Source organism: Selaginella moellendorffii, unplaced genomic scaffold (genome assembly GCF_000143415.4).
Source record: "Selaginella moellendorffii unplaced genomic scaffold, v1.0 SELMOscaffold_69, whole genome shotgun sequence".
Classification (NCBI taxonomy): Eukaryota; Viridiplantae; Streptophyta; class Lycopodiopsida; order Selaginellales; family Selaginellaceae; genus Selaginella; species Selaginella moellendorffii.
Window position 1 is genome coordinate 966,244 of NW_003314330.1, and position 14,734 is coordinate 980,977.

A 14,734-nucleotide genomic window follows, 5' to 3' on the forward strand; every position below is an offset into this window, starting at 1 on the left:
TCTCTTAAAGGGATTGTTTCCTTTAACTATTTCCTTTAAACATCCGCATGAAACAATAACTATATAGCGCTTTCAGTGTGTACAGTTCTTTGGAAGATTTCTTATAACGTTGTTCTTGAGCCCCAGCTTCGTTCTCATGGCCTCCAGTCTCACTGCTGGAAGGTGGCTCGTCTCTTTGCGACTGACGAACGATCGCTGGCTTTGTCGAGTTGCCAATCCCATGCTTCGATACCTGCGATAATGGAAGCTATGGAGAAGAGATTGTGTTTTTCCTAAAGAGTACCTTGAGACGAGAGCACGAACAGCGCTAGCACTGCCACCGGTGCTGCGATCTTCCACAGGCCTGGGCCTTTGCTTGTAGTAGCGATGAAACTCTCGAGAGCCAATCGTTTTGGTGGCCACGCCATCCTCCGAGGATTTGAGGACGAGCTCGTAGCCGCCAGTAGAGAGCGAAATAGGAGACTCGTCCTCTTGATCAACAGCCATGAGCTCTCCTCCACCTTCCTCGTAGCTGGAGAAATGCATCCAGGCTCAAAACCGAAACACATGAAATACAAATCTTCCACAAACCTTCTGCTATAGTCGTAAAAGTCTTCGAGCTCTTCCTCGGCACCGCCATCGCCCTCACCGTAACGAAGCTTGCAGTGGCTCTTTGCGATCATGTGTTTCCTCACAGCCTCGAGGCTCTGGAATTGCTTCCCGCTTTCGTCGCAGTAGAGGCACATAAATCCTTTGGTGACCTGACATGAAGAACAAAGAACAATCAAAACAAAGTTTTGAGAACGTTGGTCTACCTTGGAACCGAGATAGCTCAGCAATCCCGTCGCGTCTTTCAAGTACTCGGCATCCGGGATGAAAAATCCATGCACCCTGTGCATGTGTTCCACGCAGCCTTCCAGAGTTTGATCCGGCTCAGCGTCGCAGATGAAGCACTGTGCTGGATTCCAATCCGTGTCGGTGATGGCGGCAGTGGTGGCGGTGCCATTGTCTTCCTCATCCGTGAAAGACTGGATATCTACGTCGCCATCGTCCACTTCCTCCCACTCGTCCTCACTTTCCTCCTCTTTCTCCAAGCTCTTCTTACTTCCATCCATGGACGGAGATCGAGCAGGACGAACAACCGCAGTAGCGTCGCGACCATCGCCGGCTCTACTCAAATGGAGCTTGGATTTGAGGTGCTGCTCGTGCGCATTGACGGTGGAGTAGGACTTGTTGCAAGTAGCGCAAGTGTAAATCATCCGGGCTTCTTGGGTGTTCTTCTCAGCTGCCAGAAGCTCCAGCCGGAGATTGAAGAGCTTCTCGGAGACGCCGGGAATCCCAGCAACCTATCGGCAATCCAGAGAAAAGAATCACTCTCAAAACCCTCGACTTCGATCCATACCTTGCGCTTGAGATTGTGCCGGTGCCACTCCGATCGATAGTGCGCCCGCTGCTCCCCCTCATCCAAATCCGCGTTGCAGGCGTTGCAGCGATACATGATCCCTCTCCTCCTCTCGATCGAGCGACGAAACCCTCGCGCGAAGAATGCGAAGAGAGAGTGAAATAAAAGAGGAGCTAGGGCTTGGGAATTGAGAGTTAGGGTTAATTTAGGGAGGGAGGGATTCTAGGAAGCGCCCGACAGGACACACCAGGTAAGCGCCACTCCACCGATCTCGCGCTACTCGCTCGTCTCGGCTCCTCGTCCCAGCGATCGAGGCGCCGGCGCCGGCGCCGGCGAGCGCGCCATTCCAATCCGGCTGACGAGATCTCCCACCATCGCTGGGGTTTTTGCAGGCTCGCGAAATTTTGGTAGTGAGGGGATGGAATCCGACCAGGGGAAGCTTTTCATAGGAGGCATTTCGTGGGAGACGACAGAGGAGCAGCTTAGAGACTACTTCCAGAGATACGGGGAGATTGCGGAGACGATGATCATGAAGGACAGGAACACTGGGCGAGCTCGAGGATTCGGCTTCGTTTCCTTTGCGGATCCATCGGCCGCGGACATGGCAGTCGCCGAGAAGCACACGATCAATGGCAGACTGGTAAGCTCACTCGCTCTCTCCTAGAACAAAATTTTTCTAGGACTTTGGGTTTTAGTCCCTGGTCGGGTCGGGTGAATGTCGTCGTTATAACTAGTGCTAGTTGTGTCTGTCCCTTTTTTTTTCGACTCTACATAGGTGGAAGCAAAGAAAGCTGTGCCAAGAGATGAGCAGCAGACTATTCCTAGGAGCAGCATCAGTAGCGGTGGCCAGAGTCCAGGGGGTGGTCAGGGTAGGACAAAAAAGATTTTTGTGGGTGGCTTAGCGTCAACTGTCACAGAAGAGGAGTTTCGAGGATATTTTGAGCAATTTGGTACTATTTCAGATGCAGTGGTCATGTATGATCACACCACGCAGCGGCCCAGGGGATTCGGCTTCATCACTTTCGACTCCGAGGACTCGGTCGAAGCGGTGCTCATGAAGTCGTTCCACGAGCTGAAAGACAAGATGGTTGAAGTGAAGCGGGCAGTTCCAAGGGACCAGTCCACCCCGAGCGTGAAGCCGATCAACACACTGGCCGGGATGGGAAGAGCTTACGGACAGGGATACCCGAGCCCGCAGATATACGGTGGCCGTCCGGATGGAAGATTTGGAGCAGTGCCTGCGAGAGGCGCTTATCCTTATCCCGCCGGTGGCTATCCAGGCTACGCAGGAGCGGGGTATATGATGAACGGGAGCTACGCAGGTGGATATCCAGGGGGCTACGCTACTGGTGCTGGATATGGCGGAGCAGCAGGCTATGGAAACGGCGGGGGAAGCAGTCCAGGATATGGAAACAACTTGAGTAGAAGCGCTTGGCCTGGAGCGGCCGGAGGCTATGGAAGCTCGCAGGGATACGGCGGTGGCGGTGGCGGATATGGAGCGGCGGGGATGTGGGGCTCGGCGACGCAAGCTCAAGGTGGCAGCGGCGGCTATGGTGGCTACTACAGTAACGATAATGGCTACGGTTCTAGCGGGGCGGGTTACGGTGGTCGAGGCTATGGTAGCAGTCCTGGAGGGTATGGAAGCACAGGCACAGGGCCAGGGAGTGGGAGCTATGCGGCAGGGGGTGGTAGCTACAATGGTGGAGGATACGCGGATGGGTATGGAAGCGCGGGGTATGCTGATGGTGGTAACTGGGGTGGCGATGGTGGCTACAGTGGTGGCGGTGGTGCCGGAGCCAATGGTAGCTATGACTTGAATGGTGGTAACGGTGGTGAGAATGGTGAAGGTGGCGGGTACGGTGGTGGGAATGGTAGCACCGGCTATGGTGGCGCTGCGAACCGGCAGTCGTCCCAGAGAGGAGGCGCGGATACTCGCTTCCGTCCTTACCCGGCGACGAGTGACCGCAGCTAGAGAGTGTAGCTAACCTTGGTTTTGTGTAATTTGAGTGTATTGTCGCAGGGCTGCTTTAAAACTAAATAATCTTTTGGAAATCTTTAGTTTCTACTTTTATTATCAAAGTAAAAGCTTAGTGCTAGATTATACAAGAGTTACGAGTGTAAAACACCAAGTAATAAGTTCCAAGACCTCTGGCACTTAAAATCCCTATGCTCGATGCAAAGCTGCCAGTTCCACTTATCATTGGAAAAGTAAACATTGATCCAGTTGCAGCTCTTGGGCCAGCAATTCTGAAGGTTCCTGTAATTGAACTGTAATTAAGCCTGAAGAAATCATTCAGGAAGTAAGCCCCGTTTTTATAAGATTTCCATAACCACAGGAGAGTTAAATTGTGGGGTAGCAGTGAGCCTATCTCTAAAAGAAGAGGCATAACCAGCAACCACCACCAAGAACAGCTCCACCCTTAACTTGAGAGGAATTTGTTGGATATCTGACTATTTGCAAATAAAAAGTAACATTTTGCCTTGCTGAACATGTAGATGCCTGCACTCACTAATAAATATTTTGTTAAAACGAAGCTTCTAGTAATTACCAGAATAGAGGGAGTGAAAACAGTAAGCAAAACTGAAATGATGAAGATTAGAGATGACATATTTCTAAAGTTTTTATTTAAATCTACATAACTTAACTAAATGATTCGATCTGATTAGTTTGACTAAAGGTAGAATACTAGTCACTATTATTTTTAATCTTCCAGTTATTTTTAATCTTCCGAACAGTTTGTTAATAGAAAGCCTAAAGTCTAAACTATGAAAACTCGCACAAAAATTGATATTTTCCTGTATTGCAATATTCTCGCCCTTCTAAAATGTATGCCTTTAGAACATTTTTCATTGTATAGTTTCCGTAATGACCTAGAGGTTGCTTGAATCTCAAAATATATCATGTGCAAAAAACGTAGGGGTATCAGAGGGCATCTGTTAGATTTTAAAAAGTTAGGACACCAGAGAGAAACACCATCGAACTTTTTACTTACCTTCTTATCACTTTGTAAGTTGCACTTGAGAGATTGTTCCTCATTTGGATCTAAATCCAAAACATCAAGAACGTAACTGTAAGGGTTCAGCTGAACCTGACTGGAATCTACACATCCAGATCCAGCAACGAATGAAACCATCAAACCTATGCCACTTCCTTCTTCGTACCTTGTTGTTCCTCGGCTTTGATTTGCGAGGTGTTGAGATTTTCCTCCGGAACGAGTGAAGTAGCAGAAGCTCCAGTAGCCAGATAAGACTCTGCAATTCGCTGCTGGACATTTGCAAGGTGAAACTCAGCAAGCTTCCGCTGAAGAGCTGCTGCAAGTTCTTCTTCGCCTAACGCTCTCGAGATCGCTTGATCTTGCAGATGGTACTTCAAAGCTGCACGGAAAATCAATCACCGAGAGCGATATCAAACCAAGATTTTTGAAATACCGGTGCTTTGCTGGTGTCGATTGCGATCGAAGTTCCGGCTTTGCAAAGGCTTCGCGTCTGGATCCGCTTTTCTGCAAAGAAGACCGACAGACACATTTTATACCCCACCACCTTTCGTGAAAAGAAAACGAGAGAAAAAAGCTTACTTCTCGTTGCCATGTCTGCCTTTCTCTTTGTACGGCTTCACTAGAACACGGGCTCCACATATGTAGTGCGGGTTTCCCTCCGCCAGGATTGTCCGTACGGTCTCCGAGTACGTAAAGGTGACGAAGCCAAACATTCTCTTTTGCTGGTAAGGAATCCTCACGTCTTGTACGGGCCCGAAAGAACTGAGCAATGAAAAGAAAAGAATCATGAATAAAACAATGATGCGATTTTCTTCTCAATCACATACCTGAAGTGTGTAGTAACATCCTCCTCGGAGAAGCCACTCTCCGCTGGAAAAGTTAGATAGATTTGCCTGGAGCTGGGATTCGCAGCGATCGCGCTCGAGTCTTGTCCATATGCCATAAACTTGTGAGCGTCCTCGGCAAGAACAACAGCGTGCTGACCATGAGGCCTGGAAAGATATCAAACACAAAGAGATGAAAGCTTTGATGATTGAGATCGACGAGTTCTCTTGGTATATATACCTGTCGAGGAGAGTTACTGTAGCTCGCAGCTTGATGAGGAGCTTGGTGAGGCTGTGCCCAGCTTTCCCATGCCTCTGGCTCTCGGTCAAGTATCCATCAGCCTGCAAGGACTTCCCAAACTTCTCGTGGTAGAGCTGGGGCAGCGACGCGATCGACACGGGCGTTCTCCTCCCGGTGAGAAGCTCACGCAGCTCGGCTTCCAATCCAGCCAGAGAATCCACCATCGATGATCCTGTGAGATCGCTGGAAGAACTGGCGGGAGGAGGATTGCTGGCATTGCTGCCACCACTGCTAGTGCTGCTGTTGCTGATTTTCTCCAGCGATTCATCGCCGGATGATACGTGAAGGAACCGGCACGCGCTACCGTGCTTGCAGTATCCTCTCGCGAAATAGAGGCATGGCTTCCACGAGGGAGACGAAGGTGACGTGGCATTGACCGCGGCGACGTGGTCAGCGCGCGTCAACTTCTCGAGGTAGCTCGGCCTCTCCCATATGTCGCTCAAATCCTGTACCGGGGACTGGCTTCCAAGACCAAGAACTTGCGATCCCTCGGCACCGAGACATGGGATCGAATCGATCGCGAGCGCCTGATCGTCAGCGCTGCCACCGCCGCTTGAGATCAATCCCAGCTCCTGCTTGGCTCTGGCGACGAATGCCTCCACCACCGAATCGGAGCTGCGAGCCAGCTCAAGCATCTCTTTCTCGCTAATGTCTTGCAGCAGCAAGTAGCCCATGATCTTGAGCACGTTTGCCGAGTCGAGGCATTGGACGCGCGTGTAGACCGCGCGGCGGGCCTCCTCCACATCCATCGCGACTGGGGTCGATCAACAAGCGAGAAAGAAGATCCGAGAAAGAAGATCCGAGAAAGCTCAAGAAAAACTTAGCGTTACCTGATGATCGATCGCTGGAAGAAGACAAATGGAGGCAGGGTCATTCTAGCGAGGACAAAGATCGCCGAGCAAGATTGGAAGGCGCCCCATTCGCGCGATTCACACCATCGCGGCGAGCATTCTCTCTCTCAGTGAAACCTCAGCTCACTCCAGCGGCGCCGCCCCACCCATCGGTTTCAGCGGCGCCACCACGCCCCGGCGGCGCAACCAAAATTAGGCTCTGACTGTCGGCTGCATGTCCGCCGTCGATTGCTCCATCCAACGGCGCTAATCTCAGCGGCGGAGAATATCCGCGTGCCCTGCCCAACACGTGGCGCGATGCGTGGCTAACTAGAATCCCGCCGCGTGGCAATCCAACACGTGGCGCGAGCTTTCACGAGCCGTACCACTGTCCTGTCCGCTACCTAATTATGGACGGGCATTTAGGCCGCACGGCTGTCGTGGTGGAGAACAAGAAGATCGACCTGTACGGACGGCGTGGCAGCGTGAGAGAGGCGAGGGAGATTTTCGACGCCATAGCTGACAAGAATGCCTACTCGTGGGTGTTGATGCTCTGCGCCTATTCGCGCAATGGGCTCGTCCGGGAGGCCAAGCTCGTCTTCGATGGAATGCCCGAGCACACCATCGTCTCGCGCAACGCCATGCTCGTCGCCTTCGCCCAGAACGGATTCGTGGACGACGCGCAGCGCCTGTTTGATTCCATGCCCTGGCGCGACATTGTGTCGTGGAATTCGCTCCTCGCGGCGTATGCCAAGCTGGGGCAAATCCACACGGCGGAGCTTCTCTTTCGATTGATGCCGGACAGGAATCTCGTCACCTGGAACTCTCTCTTATCAGCTTTTGCGAAAGGTGGCAATGCTCTGGAGGCCAGGAGGATGTTTTCCGCCATGCCACAGTGGGATCTTTTCTCCTGGAACTCGCTTCTTGCAGCAGTTGCCCAACTTGGGCATATAGAATCAGTGAAAACAATTTTTGATCGAATGCCTGAGCGTGATGGGGTGTCGTGGAATTCCGTTTTGAATCTTTTTTGTCAAACCGGATATATCCACCATGCTGAAACACTGTTCGAAAAAATGCCGCAGCATAATCTTGTCAGCTGGACCTTGATGCTTGTAGCCAATGCCCAATTGGGGCATTTGCGAAAAACAAAGAGTCTGTGGTTAAAGATGCCGCAAAGAGATCTGGTTTCCTGGACGACCATGATCAACGCATGTGTCGCGCACGGCGATTTTGCTGAGGCCAAGCGACTGTTTGACGACATGCCGCAGAGGGATTCGGTATCGCAGACTGCCATGGTTGCAGCTTATGCCCAATGCGGGCATCTTGATCTTGCGACGCGATTGTTACAGGATATGCCTCGGCACAATCTTCTGTGTTGGAACGCAATCCTCGCGGCGACCGCTGCTGAAGGCCGGATAAGTAGAGCAAGCCAGATCTTTGAGGAAATGCCCGAGCAAGACATCGTTTCTTGGAGCACCATGCTTTCGGCATATGCCCAGAACGGTCTCTTGGACGAAGCCAAGCAAACTTTTGGACTGATGCCTCAGCACAACTCCACGTCTTCGACAGCCATGCTTGCGTCGTATGCGCAGCACAAGCAGCTGCGAGAGTCCAAGGTTTTGTTCGACAACATGCTGGAACGCGACGTGGTTTCGTGGACTGCGATGCTCGCAGCGTATGCTCACAATGGTCACGTCAGGCATTCCGAAAGGCTGTTTGAGTCGCTTCCCGAACGGGACACCATCTGCTGGAGCGCTATGCTTGCCGCTCTTGTTCAAAACGGGCTCTACTTGGAAGCTTTTGTTGTTTTTGACGAGATGAAGATGGCGGGATCAATTGACAAGGTGTGTTTTGTATCGATCCTCATTGCTTGCAGCCAGGGAGGGAAGGTTTCCACTGCAAAATCGCTCTTCGTGTCGATGAGTCTTGATTTTGGGTTTCAACCGAGCAAGCAGCACTATTGCTGCATGATCGATGTCTTTGGGCGAGCCGGGCATTTGGAAAATGCGCAAGATCTTGTAGCTAACATGCCATATGTACCAGATTCGATTCAGTGGAGGTGCTTGTTTGGAGCAAGCCGAAGTAACAATGATGCTCAACATGGAGCTTCGGTTGCTAGGGAAATAATCGGACTAGAAAAAGAACATTCTGCTTCATATAAGCTATTTGCCAACTTGATAAGGTTGTAATTTTTTTTATTTATCCGTCATTTAGGCCCTTTAGTTTGAATAAACTGTAAATCTATACCTTTAGTTTTAACATAACTAACCGCTATTCTTACCTTTAATCTGGGATACTTACAAAATGTATGGCGAGATTACCAATAAAATGTAGTGAATTTAACAATGTTCTGTGTTTTCTGAAACAGGTTATTTGGAAAATATTATGGCTGGTGTGAGAGCAATGGTGGATTTGGGTATAGATCATGTACCAAATGAATATTTGACATCCATATGCAAAGGCATAACCATCAAAGCTCCAAACAACCTCCCAATTATTGACTTAAGTGGCATAGATAGTGATGATTTGAAAAGAAAATCAGCAGCTGAAGCAATTCATCTAGCATGCCAGAAATGGGGTTTTTTCCAGGTAAATAATCTCTTCTGAAATGCTTTGCAAATTGTTCTAGTCAGGTCATCGGCCATGGGATATCTAACGAGCTTATGCAAGACATCATCAAAATGGTCCATTACTTCTTTAACTTGCCTGCCAAGGAAAGGATGGTTTACTACTCAACAGATATCTACAAGAGCTTTAGATTCTCCACAGGATCCATAGCAAGTGCAAAGAAGAAGTTTTGGAGCGACTATTTGTTCCAGCACTGTCAGCCAGCACTTCACGAGGATGATGTACCAGAAAATATTCCAAATTACAGGTACAAACTTTCCTTTAACAGATCTTCTTCTTTTTTTCTTCTGTTTTAACACTATATATTCATTATAACAAAGGAAAATTACAAGCAATTACGCCAAGGCTGTGGACGAACTTGCCAGAAAACTATTGCGAATTATTGCTCAAAACCTTGGTCTAGGTTGGCAGATCCTGGAGAAACACTTGGATCCTCCCAAGCAAACCATGAAGATGACATATTATCCACAGTGTCCATACCCTGATCAAGCAATTGGCATAGGTTGCCATGCTGATCCAGGAACCATAACGGTATTACAACAAGAACTTGGAGTTGAGGGCCTTGAGGTTAACTACAATGGCCAATGGATTCCTGTGAAGCCAGTTGAAGGCGCATTAGTCATTAATGTAGCAGACATGCTCCAGGTGAAATAATTTGATGACATTTTCTATGAGCTCTTAGTTTCCCTCTTACAGATACTAAGCAACAATAAATATAAGAGTGCGGAGCATCGAGTTCTAGTGAACACTAAGAGGCCACGAGTTTCAATTGCTTCATTTTATGGTCCTACAGATGATAAACATATTGCCCCACTGGAGGAGTTGCTAGGTGACAATCCTCCCATGTTCAAAGCATGCTTGTTCAGAGAGTACATGGACAGCTTCTACAAGAACCACCTTGGGACGCGAAACATTGAGACACTCAGAATCCTAAACAACTGATTATAGGAAACATATTGTCATGATAATACATTAATCCGATCCTAATATCATTAATACTACTAAGGCTGGCATGACTGTGGCATTCCATCTGAAAGCTGTTTTACAACAGAGTTCGTGCAGTTTATATACTATATTCTTTCACGGGACTCTTGTTTGCATGTTGCTGTCCAAGAAGGCTGCATGCTCAAAGCCAAAGCAAAGGCTGCACAACATTTCCCGTCTACACAAGGAGTTTCTTCTCCTCTTGGTAGCAGTCGATTATAGCAAGGGAGAGAAGTTTCAGAGCTGTGCAATGGCTGCATTGTTGAGATCCTTCGTTGTTCTCCTGGTATACAGATTAGCTCATTACTCCACTCCATTGATGTTTCTTCGGTCCATTCCCAGTAATGAATTTTGTTGTTTTCTCGTAGCTTGTCGTCGTCGCGGTGGAAGCGCGCTCCTGGTCTCCGCTCTACGGCACCAACGCGGGTGTGGGATTCAACGACACGAGTTCTTCCTCGGCGATCAAAACGCTCACCGGAATCCGCGTACACTACGGCTGGGTGATCGACGGCATCCAGGGACAATACACCACCGGCAGCTCTTCAACCTGGATGCCTAACCACGGCACAACCACGCAATTCACAGAGGTCAGTCGCCCAAAAGAACCAAAATGAGCGTTTCTAATTTCAATCATTCCATTCCATGACGCAGATCCAACTCGCCTATCCGTCGGAGAGGTTCGTGCGCGCCACTGGCAAGTACGGGCCGTACAGCAGCGAGAAGAACCAGGGTGTCACGGTGACGGAGCTGTCGTTCGTCACGTACAACAACATCACCGGCACGAGCGTCACGTACGGCCCGTACGGCGGGCATGAGATGAGCAGCCAGACGAGCTTCCAGACGGCGGACGCGAGCGAGATCGTGGGCTTGTATGGATTCACCTCGGACTACATGCGCGGAATTGGTTTCGCGCTCGAGCCTGCCAAGAACTAGAAACTTGGATATAGATGATTAATCATCATACCATGAATCTATCTATCTACCAACCATTGCTAATTTACAGTTGAACTTGAGAATGTAGCCACTGTTTCAATAGTCTTGCGCCAATTACGCGTAGATGCGATAAATCCTCCTGAGCGAGGAGCACTTTGAGCTTGGAGCTGCAGAGCTCATAAAGTCAATGGAAGGCAAAAAAAGTCCAAGAAAGCCTCTATTACCTTTATTGACCTTGACAAATTGAGTTGAGTTGTCCGTTAATATTGTTACTACTGTTTATTACTTAATCTTTTAAGGTAACTTCCAGATATCAGTATGTATCAGATGTCAATATGGTTTCTGGCCTATATAATTTCCTGGCGGATCATAGTTGCAACTAACAAGATAAGAATTCATACCATTGCACTGGACATAAGCGCATCCGACTCGAACAGAGCGTGTAGTGTCCACAGACCTTCCCCGCCGCGCAAGTGTTTGACGCATAGTTGTAGTCGACTTGCTCGTTCACCCAGGCAGCCACAGCGTCAGTGGCGGGAGGAGCAGGCAAGCCGGGACTTCCCCACCACTGCCACAGATTCTCTCCATATCTCCCACCCGAGTGGATCAGCGCGCAGTTCTTTTGATCCCGGAGAGTTGCCGCCCAGCTTGATGCAAACGCGGGCACTGTATCGTCCCAAACCAACCCCGAGACATTCACAGCCGGCCGAGCTGCGTTGTGCGCGTCGACAAGATCACTCTGCTGGCTTGCTTGAAGAACAACCAAAGCATCACAAGAGACGATCGCCAGAGTTGCAAAGAGGAGAGGAGAGCAAGGAGATTTCATGTTGCTGGGGCGATGTTCACAATCAAGAGCAAACTCCTACGGTTATATGCAAAGTCGTTGTTCTGATCGAGTTTTTCCACTTGTGGCGCCGACTTAGCGCTTGCGATTGTACACGATTTTTTGCTGTGACGGTGACCCATGATTCGAGTACGTTTTAGTTTGGTGCTCCATGACTTTAGCCGCCTCTTTTTCTTCCACTGCTCGAGGAGCTTCTCTTCCGGACACCCTCTGGATACAAATTCATGGATCTTTCTTTGGCAGTTTCCTCAAGCAACTTGAATCATCCACATGAATCCATTACCAACACTTCAGTGTTTGCGTGAACTAACTGTATCCCACACAAAGGATTCTATTTTGTATTCAAGGTGGTGGTGATGGTCTTTATCTTGGGATTAAAGACTGCAAAATAAGCATACAAACCATGACAGACAGCAGTTGGTCCTTGTCAGCGATTTAAACAGCGAAGCAAACATTCCAGGCTCAGTAATCTAGTCTAATCCTCGAAACCAAAGAAAAAAAACCCGTGCAATCGCAAATCTCTCACTTGCACATGTTCCATCCACCCCCAAGATTTTTGACACATTTTATTACACTGGTTGGTGTGCCAACATCGCCAACTTTGAGAGATTTTAAGACACCCCAAAAGAGCAAATCATTCTATCGTCTCTTTTGAATTCATCTTCACTTGAGTGAATCTGAGAGAGAGGAAAGAGAAAAGTTACAGAATTGAAAGAAAATCTTATATAACACACCGGTGGGTAATCCTGTCTTCTACTCCTAAAAAATCTCCTTGTTTCCTAGTGGGGCTCGATCTGTACAGCTTTGTTTTTGTTCTTCCATCGTCACTCTCAAACTTTTCTCAAATCTCTTCCAGTGTGAAGCTTCACAAAACGAAAAAAAGAAGAATTACATTAGAGCCATCAATCCTAAATGCGGCACCCCCGTCCCCGCTGTCCACGTCATACGCCGCGTTGGTAGCCTCCCCCATGTCCAGGGGTTCGATTCCCGGCGCCGACGCCCTCGGGAGGAGGTCGCGGGGTCGATTCCAGTGGGCGCGCCGGGATGGTCGAGTGGAGGACCCCGAGAGGAGTGAAGCTCTTCTTGATCACCCCGAGGAGACCGATCGGCTGCGCCACAGGCGATCGCGATCGGCGTGCACGCCGCGGTGGTGGAAATCGTCGTTCCGGGCCCGGGAGGGAACAAATTCGTCTCCACGGCGCCGTTGTGGCTGGATTTTCTTCCTCTTGCGCAGCCCAAAGAAGGAGGAGATCCAGGAGAGCTTGCCGCCGCCGCCGCTGTGGTGATGGGGATTCCTGGCGCCGCGATGATCCCTGTAAACGTGATGAGCCACGGGCGTGGCGGATGCCGATACCAGGGGACTGTGATAGGACCCGGCGGCATTTGCCTTGCAGTTCCGCGTGGAGAAGAATCCATCCGCTGGAAACCCTCCTTCCCCCCCATTTCTTGAATCGGGAGCGGCAAATCGAGCAAATGTTGGTGCTGGAGCTCCGCCGCGGCGGGTGCTGCTGCTGCCACTGCGAGAGAGGAATTCGGTGGCTGCTGGAAGAATCGCCCGAGAGAGAGAGCCGGAGGAGGCGATCCCGGAGGCACAAGTGACCGGCTGCCTCTTGCTGGGATGAACCAAGCACACGCCTGGATCCATCGCCAAATCGATCTAGTAGCAGCTCGCGTTGGGAGGATACCACCGCAAAAATCCCGTCGACATGGCCCGCCCGCGTTGTCGGTGAGTGAATTGGGTGTGATCGATCTTGTTGCCAATCTTTGTCTCGGATCCAAATGGACAGCCATGGAGCGCACTTTTGGATGGCGCCACCACGAAGCTCGAGCCAAGCAGCGGACGTGAAGGAGAAGTCACCGTTCCGGTGTCAAGCCGCGTGTCTTGCAGTGGATGTATATCTGCATCCTGGCTAACCAAAGCCCAAGAACGTCAACTTTCCGTTTCAAGTTGGAATTTTTGGTGACCATCCGACGGTTGCAGAGGTACTCTTGTAACTTCGCTAATTTTCCGTTCACAGGAAAGGGGGACATCATTGCTTTGGGAACTGATGGCCTTTTTGACAATCTCTTCAACGACGACATAACCGAAGTTCTTAAAAATTCTCTTGGGTCCGACCAAGTCAACTTGAAGGTGAACTCTCGCTGTTGACGAATCTCAAGATCACCAGGCAGCTGCAGCAGACCGTGTAGCTGGGGCTCAGGCCGAGCGTTTGGACAGCCCGTTTGCCAGGGCGGCTGCAAAGGCGAGAATGAATTGGAGCGGTGGAAAGCTAGATGATACCACGGCAGTTGTGGCGTTTGTGACGTGATATTAAGGGTAAACTTTTCAACCAGTTTTTGTGGAGGCCAGTGGAGCAGGGCAAGAAGGCATAATTTGGCTCACACCACTCCTCCTTGCAGCTTTCCTGAGCCTCAACACGGACGGAAATCCCACTTTGTCAACTGATGATTTGGTACTGATGAGCTGAGCAGCTGCCGCTGCCAATGAAGCATGCAAGCAGCATAAAGATTGGCAAGATGTAGCCTCTCATTCTCATGATCAAAAGGTCACCCCCTGGTTGATGGAAAAGTATGCATCAATTGTGTAAGATAAAGGGGAATTATTCTTTCATATGTTCTTTATTGATATATAATTAGAAGTATTATTAATAATGACTTTGAATAACATTTTCAACACTAATATCCAAAATGACAGGTCTAAGTTACTCCTAAAGCCTAAGTTAACACTTTGCCAAAATATTGAGTTATGAATAAAAGTAACTATAAAGTTTATGAATGATTTGTTCTTTATATCAAATCATCACTATTGTATATTCAAATTGAGCCTATCTATCACGAAAAGGAGTTAGTTTTTTTTTTATTAAAGTATAGTGATGAGTGAGTTGAGTAATACAAAACTCTTTGTAATAAAAAATCCTCGATGCAGCATTAGGTCTGGCATTACAAGTGGCTGCAATTATTGCACAAAAAAACAGGTTTTTCACAACATTAAATGCCATGACATTCAAGACAA

General features: G+C 49.2%; 5 protein-coding genes and 1 pseudogene across 5 annotated transcripts; 3 read left to right on the plus strand and 3 right to left on the minus strand.

The window, feature by feature from the left end:
* Positions 1 to 4: 4 nt before the first annotated feature.
* Positions 5 to 1,553, minus strand: LOC9640115 (cytoplasmic 60S subunit biogenesis factor REI1 homolog 1). Its single transcript, XM_002985715.2, has 5 exons — positions 1,382 to 1,553; positions 795 to 1,325; positions 571 to 740; positions 284 to 511; positions 5 to 232 (listed from the first exon to the last, which is right to left on the minus strand). Exons 1-5 carry the CDS (start codon positions 1,475 to 1,477, stop codon positions 73 to 75), a joined length of 1,185 nt encoding a protein of 394 aa, XP_002985761.1. The 5' UTR covers positions 1,478 to 1,553; the 3' UTR covers positions 5 to 72.
* Positions 1,554 to 1,570: 17 nt separating this feature from the next.
* On the plus strand, positions 1,571 to 3,440 carry LOC9640116 (heterogeneous nuclear ribonucleoprotein 1). The gene is made up of 3 exons (XM_002985625.2): positions 1,571 to 1,631; positions 1,774 to 2,021; positions 2,157 to 3,440. Exons 2-3 carry the CDS (start codon positions 1,800 to 1,802, stop codon positions 3,351 to 3,353), a joined length of 1,419 nt encoding a protein of 472 aa, XP_002985671.2. The 5' UTR covers positions 1,571 to 1,631; positions 1,774 to 1,799; the 3' UTR covers positions 3,354 to 3,440.
* Positions 3,441 to 4,162: 722 nt separating this feature from the next.
* Positions 4,163 to 6,533, minus strand: LOC9653617 (zinc finger CCCH domain-containing protein 18). Its single transcript, XM_024659601.1, has 8 exons — positions 6,333 to 6,533; positions 5,443 to 6,256; positions 5,205 to 5,369; positions 4,957 to 5,139; positions 4,811 to 4,881; positions 4,544 to 4,756; positions 4,375 to 4,481; positions 4,163 to 4,315 (listed from the first exon to the last, which is right to left on the minus strand). Exons 2-8 carry the CDS (start codon positions 6,249 to 6,251, stop codon positions 4,271 to 4,273), a joined length of 1,593 nt encoding a protein of 530 aa, XP_024515369.1. The 5' UTR covers positions 6,252 to 6,256; positions 6,333 to 6,533; the 3' UTR covers positions 4,163 to 4,270.
* A 3,439-nt stretch (positions 6,534 to 9,972) lies between these two features.
* Positions 9,973 to 10,977, plus strand: LOC112340707. Its single transcript, XM_024659551.1, has 3 exons — positions 9,973 to 10,230; positions 10,313 to 10,531; positions 10,596 to 10,977. Exons 1-3 carry the CDS (start codon positions 9,973 to 9,975, stop codon positions 10,875 to 10,877), a joined length of 759 nt encoding a protein of 252 aa, XP_024515319.1. The 3' UTR covers positions 10,878 to 10,977.
* Positions 10,978 to 11,207: 230 nt separating this feature from the next.
* LOC9653618 lies at positions 11,208 to 11,703 on the minus strand (annotated as a pseudogene).
* Positions 11,704 to 13,486: 1,783 nt separating this feature from the next.
* On the plus strand, positions 13,487 to 14,290 carry LOC112340720 (probable protein phosphatase 2C 80). The gene is made up of 2 exons (XM_024659602.1): positions 13,487 to 13,852; positions 13,890 to 14,290. Exons 1-2 carry the CDS (start codon positions 13,613 to 13,615, stop codon positions 14,028 to 14,030), a joined length of 381 nt encoding a protein of 126 aa, XP_024515370.1. The 5' UTR covers positions 13,487 to 13,612; the 3' UTR covers positions 14,031 to 14,290.
* The last annotated feature ends 444 nt before the right edge of the window (positions 14,291 to 14,734 follow it).

Excerpts from the sequence above, each read along its gene's own strand:
- LOC9640115 (XM_002985715.2), bottom strand. The coding sequence starts at position 1,477 with ATGTATCGCTGCAACGCCTGCAACGCGGATTTGGATGAGGGGGAGCAG. Across the intron at positions 741-794 it reads TGAGCTATCTCGGTTCCAAG|GTCACCAAAGGATTTATGTG; the intron begins GTAGACCAACGT and ends TCTTCATGTCAG. Across the intron at positions 512-570 it reads TTTTACGACTATAGCAGAAG|CTACGAGGAAGGTGGAGGAG; the intron begins GTTTGTGGAAGA and ends GCATTTCTCCAG.
- LOC9640116 (XM_002985625.2), top strand. The coding sequence starts at position 1,800 with ATGGAATCCGACCAGGGGAAGCTTTTCATAGGAGGCATTTCGTGGGAG. Across the intron at positions 2,022-2,156 it reads ACACGATCAATGGCAGACTG|GTGGAAGCAAAGAAAGCTGT; the intron begins GTAAGCTCACTC and ends GACTCTACATAG.
- LOC9653617 (XM_024659601.1), bottom strand. The coding sequence starts at position 6,251 with ATGGATGTGGAGGAGGCCCGCCGCGCGGTCTACACGCGCGTCCAATGC. Across the intron at positions 5,140-5,204 it reads GATGTTACTACACACTTCAG|TTCTTTCGGGCCCGTACAAG; the intron begins GTATGTGATTGA and ends TTCATTGCTCAG. Across the intron at positions 4,757-4,810 it reads TCGACACCAGCAAAGCACCG|CTTTGAAGTACCATCTGCAA; the intron begins GTATTTCAAAAA and ends TTTTCCGTGCAG.
- LOC112340707 (XM_024659551.1), top strand. The coding sequence starts at position 9,973 with ATGACTGTGGCATTCCATCTGAAAGCTGTTTTACAACAGAGTTCGTGC. Across the intron at positions 10,231-10,312 it reads GATCCTTCGTTGTTCTCCTG|CTTGTCGTCGTCGCGGTGGA; the intron begins GTATACAGATTA and ends GTTTTCTCGTAG. Across the intron at positions 10,532-10,595 it reads CAACCACGCAATTCACAGAG|ATCCAACTCGCCTATCCGTC; the intron begins GTCAGTCGCCCA and ends TCCATGACGCAG.
- LOC112340720 (XM_024659602.1), top strand. The coding sequence starts at position 13,613 with ATGTATATCTGCATCCTGGCTAACCAAAGCCCAAGAACGTCAACTTTC. Across the intron at positions 13,853-13,889 it reads CCGACCAAGTCAACTTGAAG|GCAGCTGCAGCAGACCGTGT; the intron begins GTGAACTCTCGC and ends CAAGATCACCAG.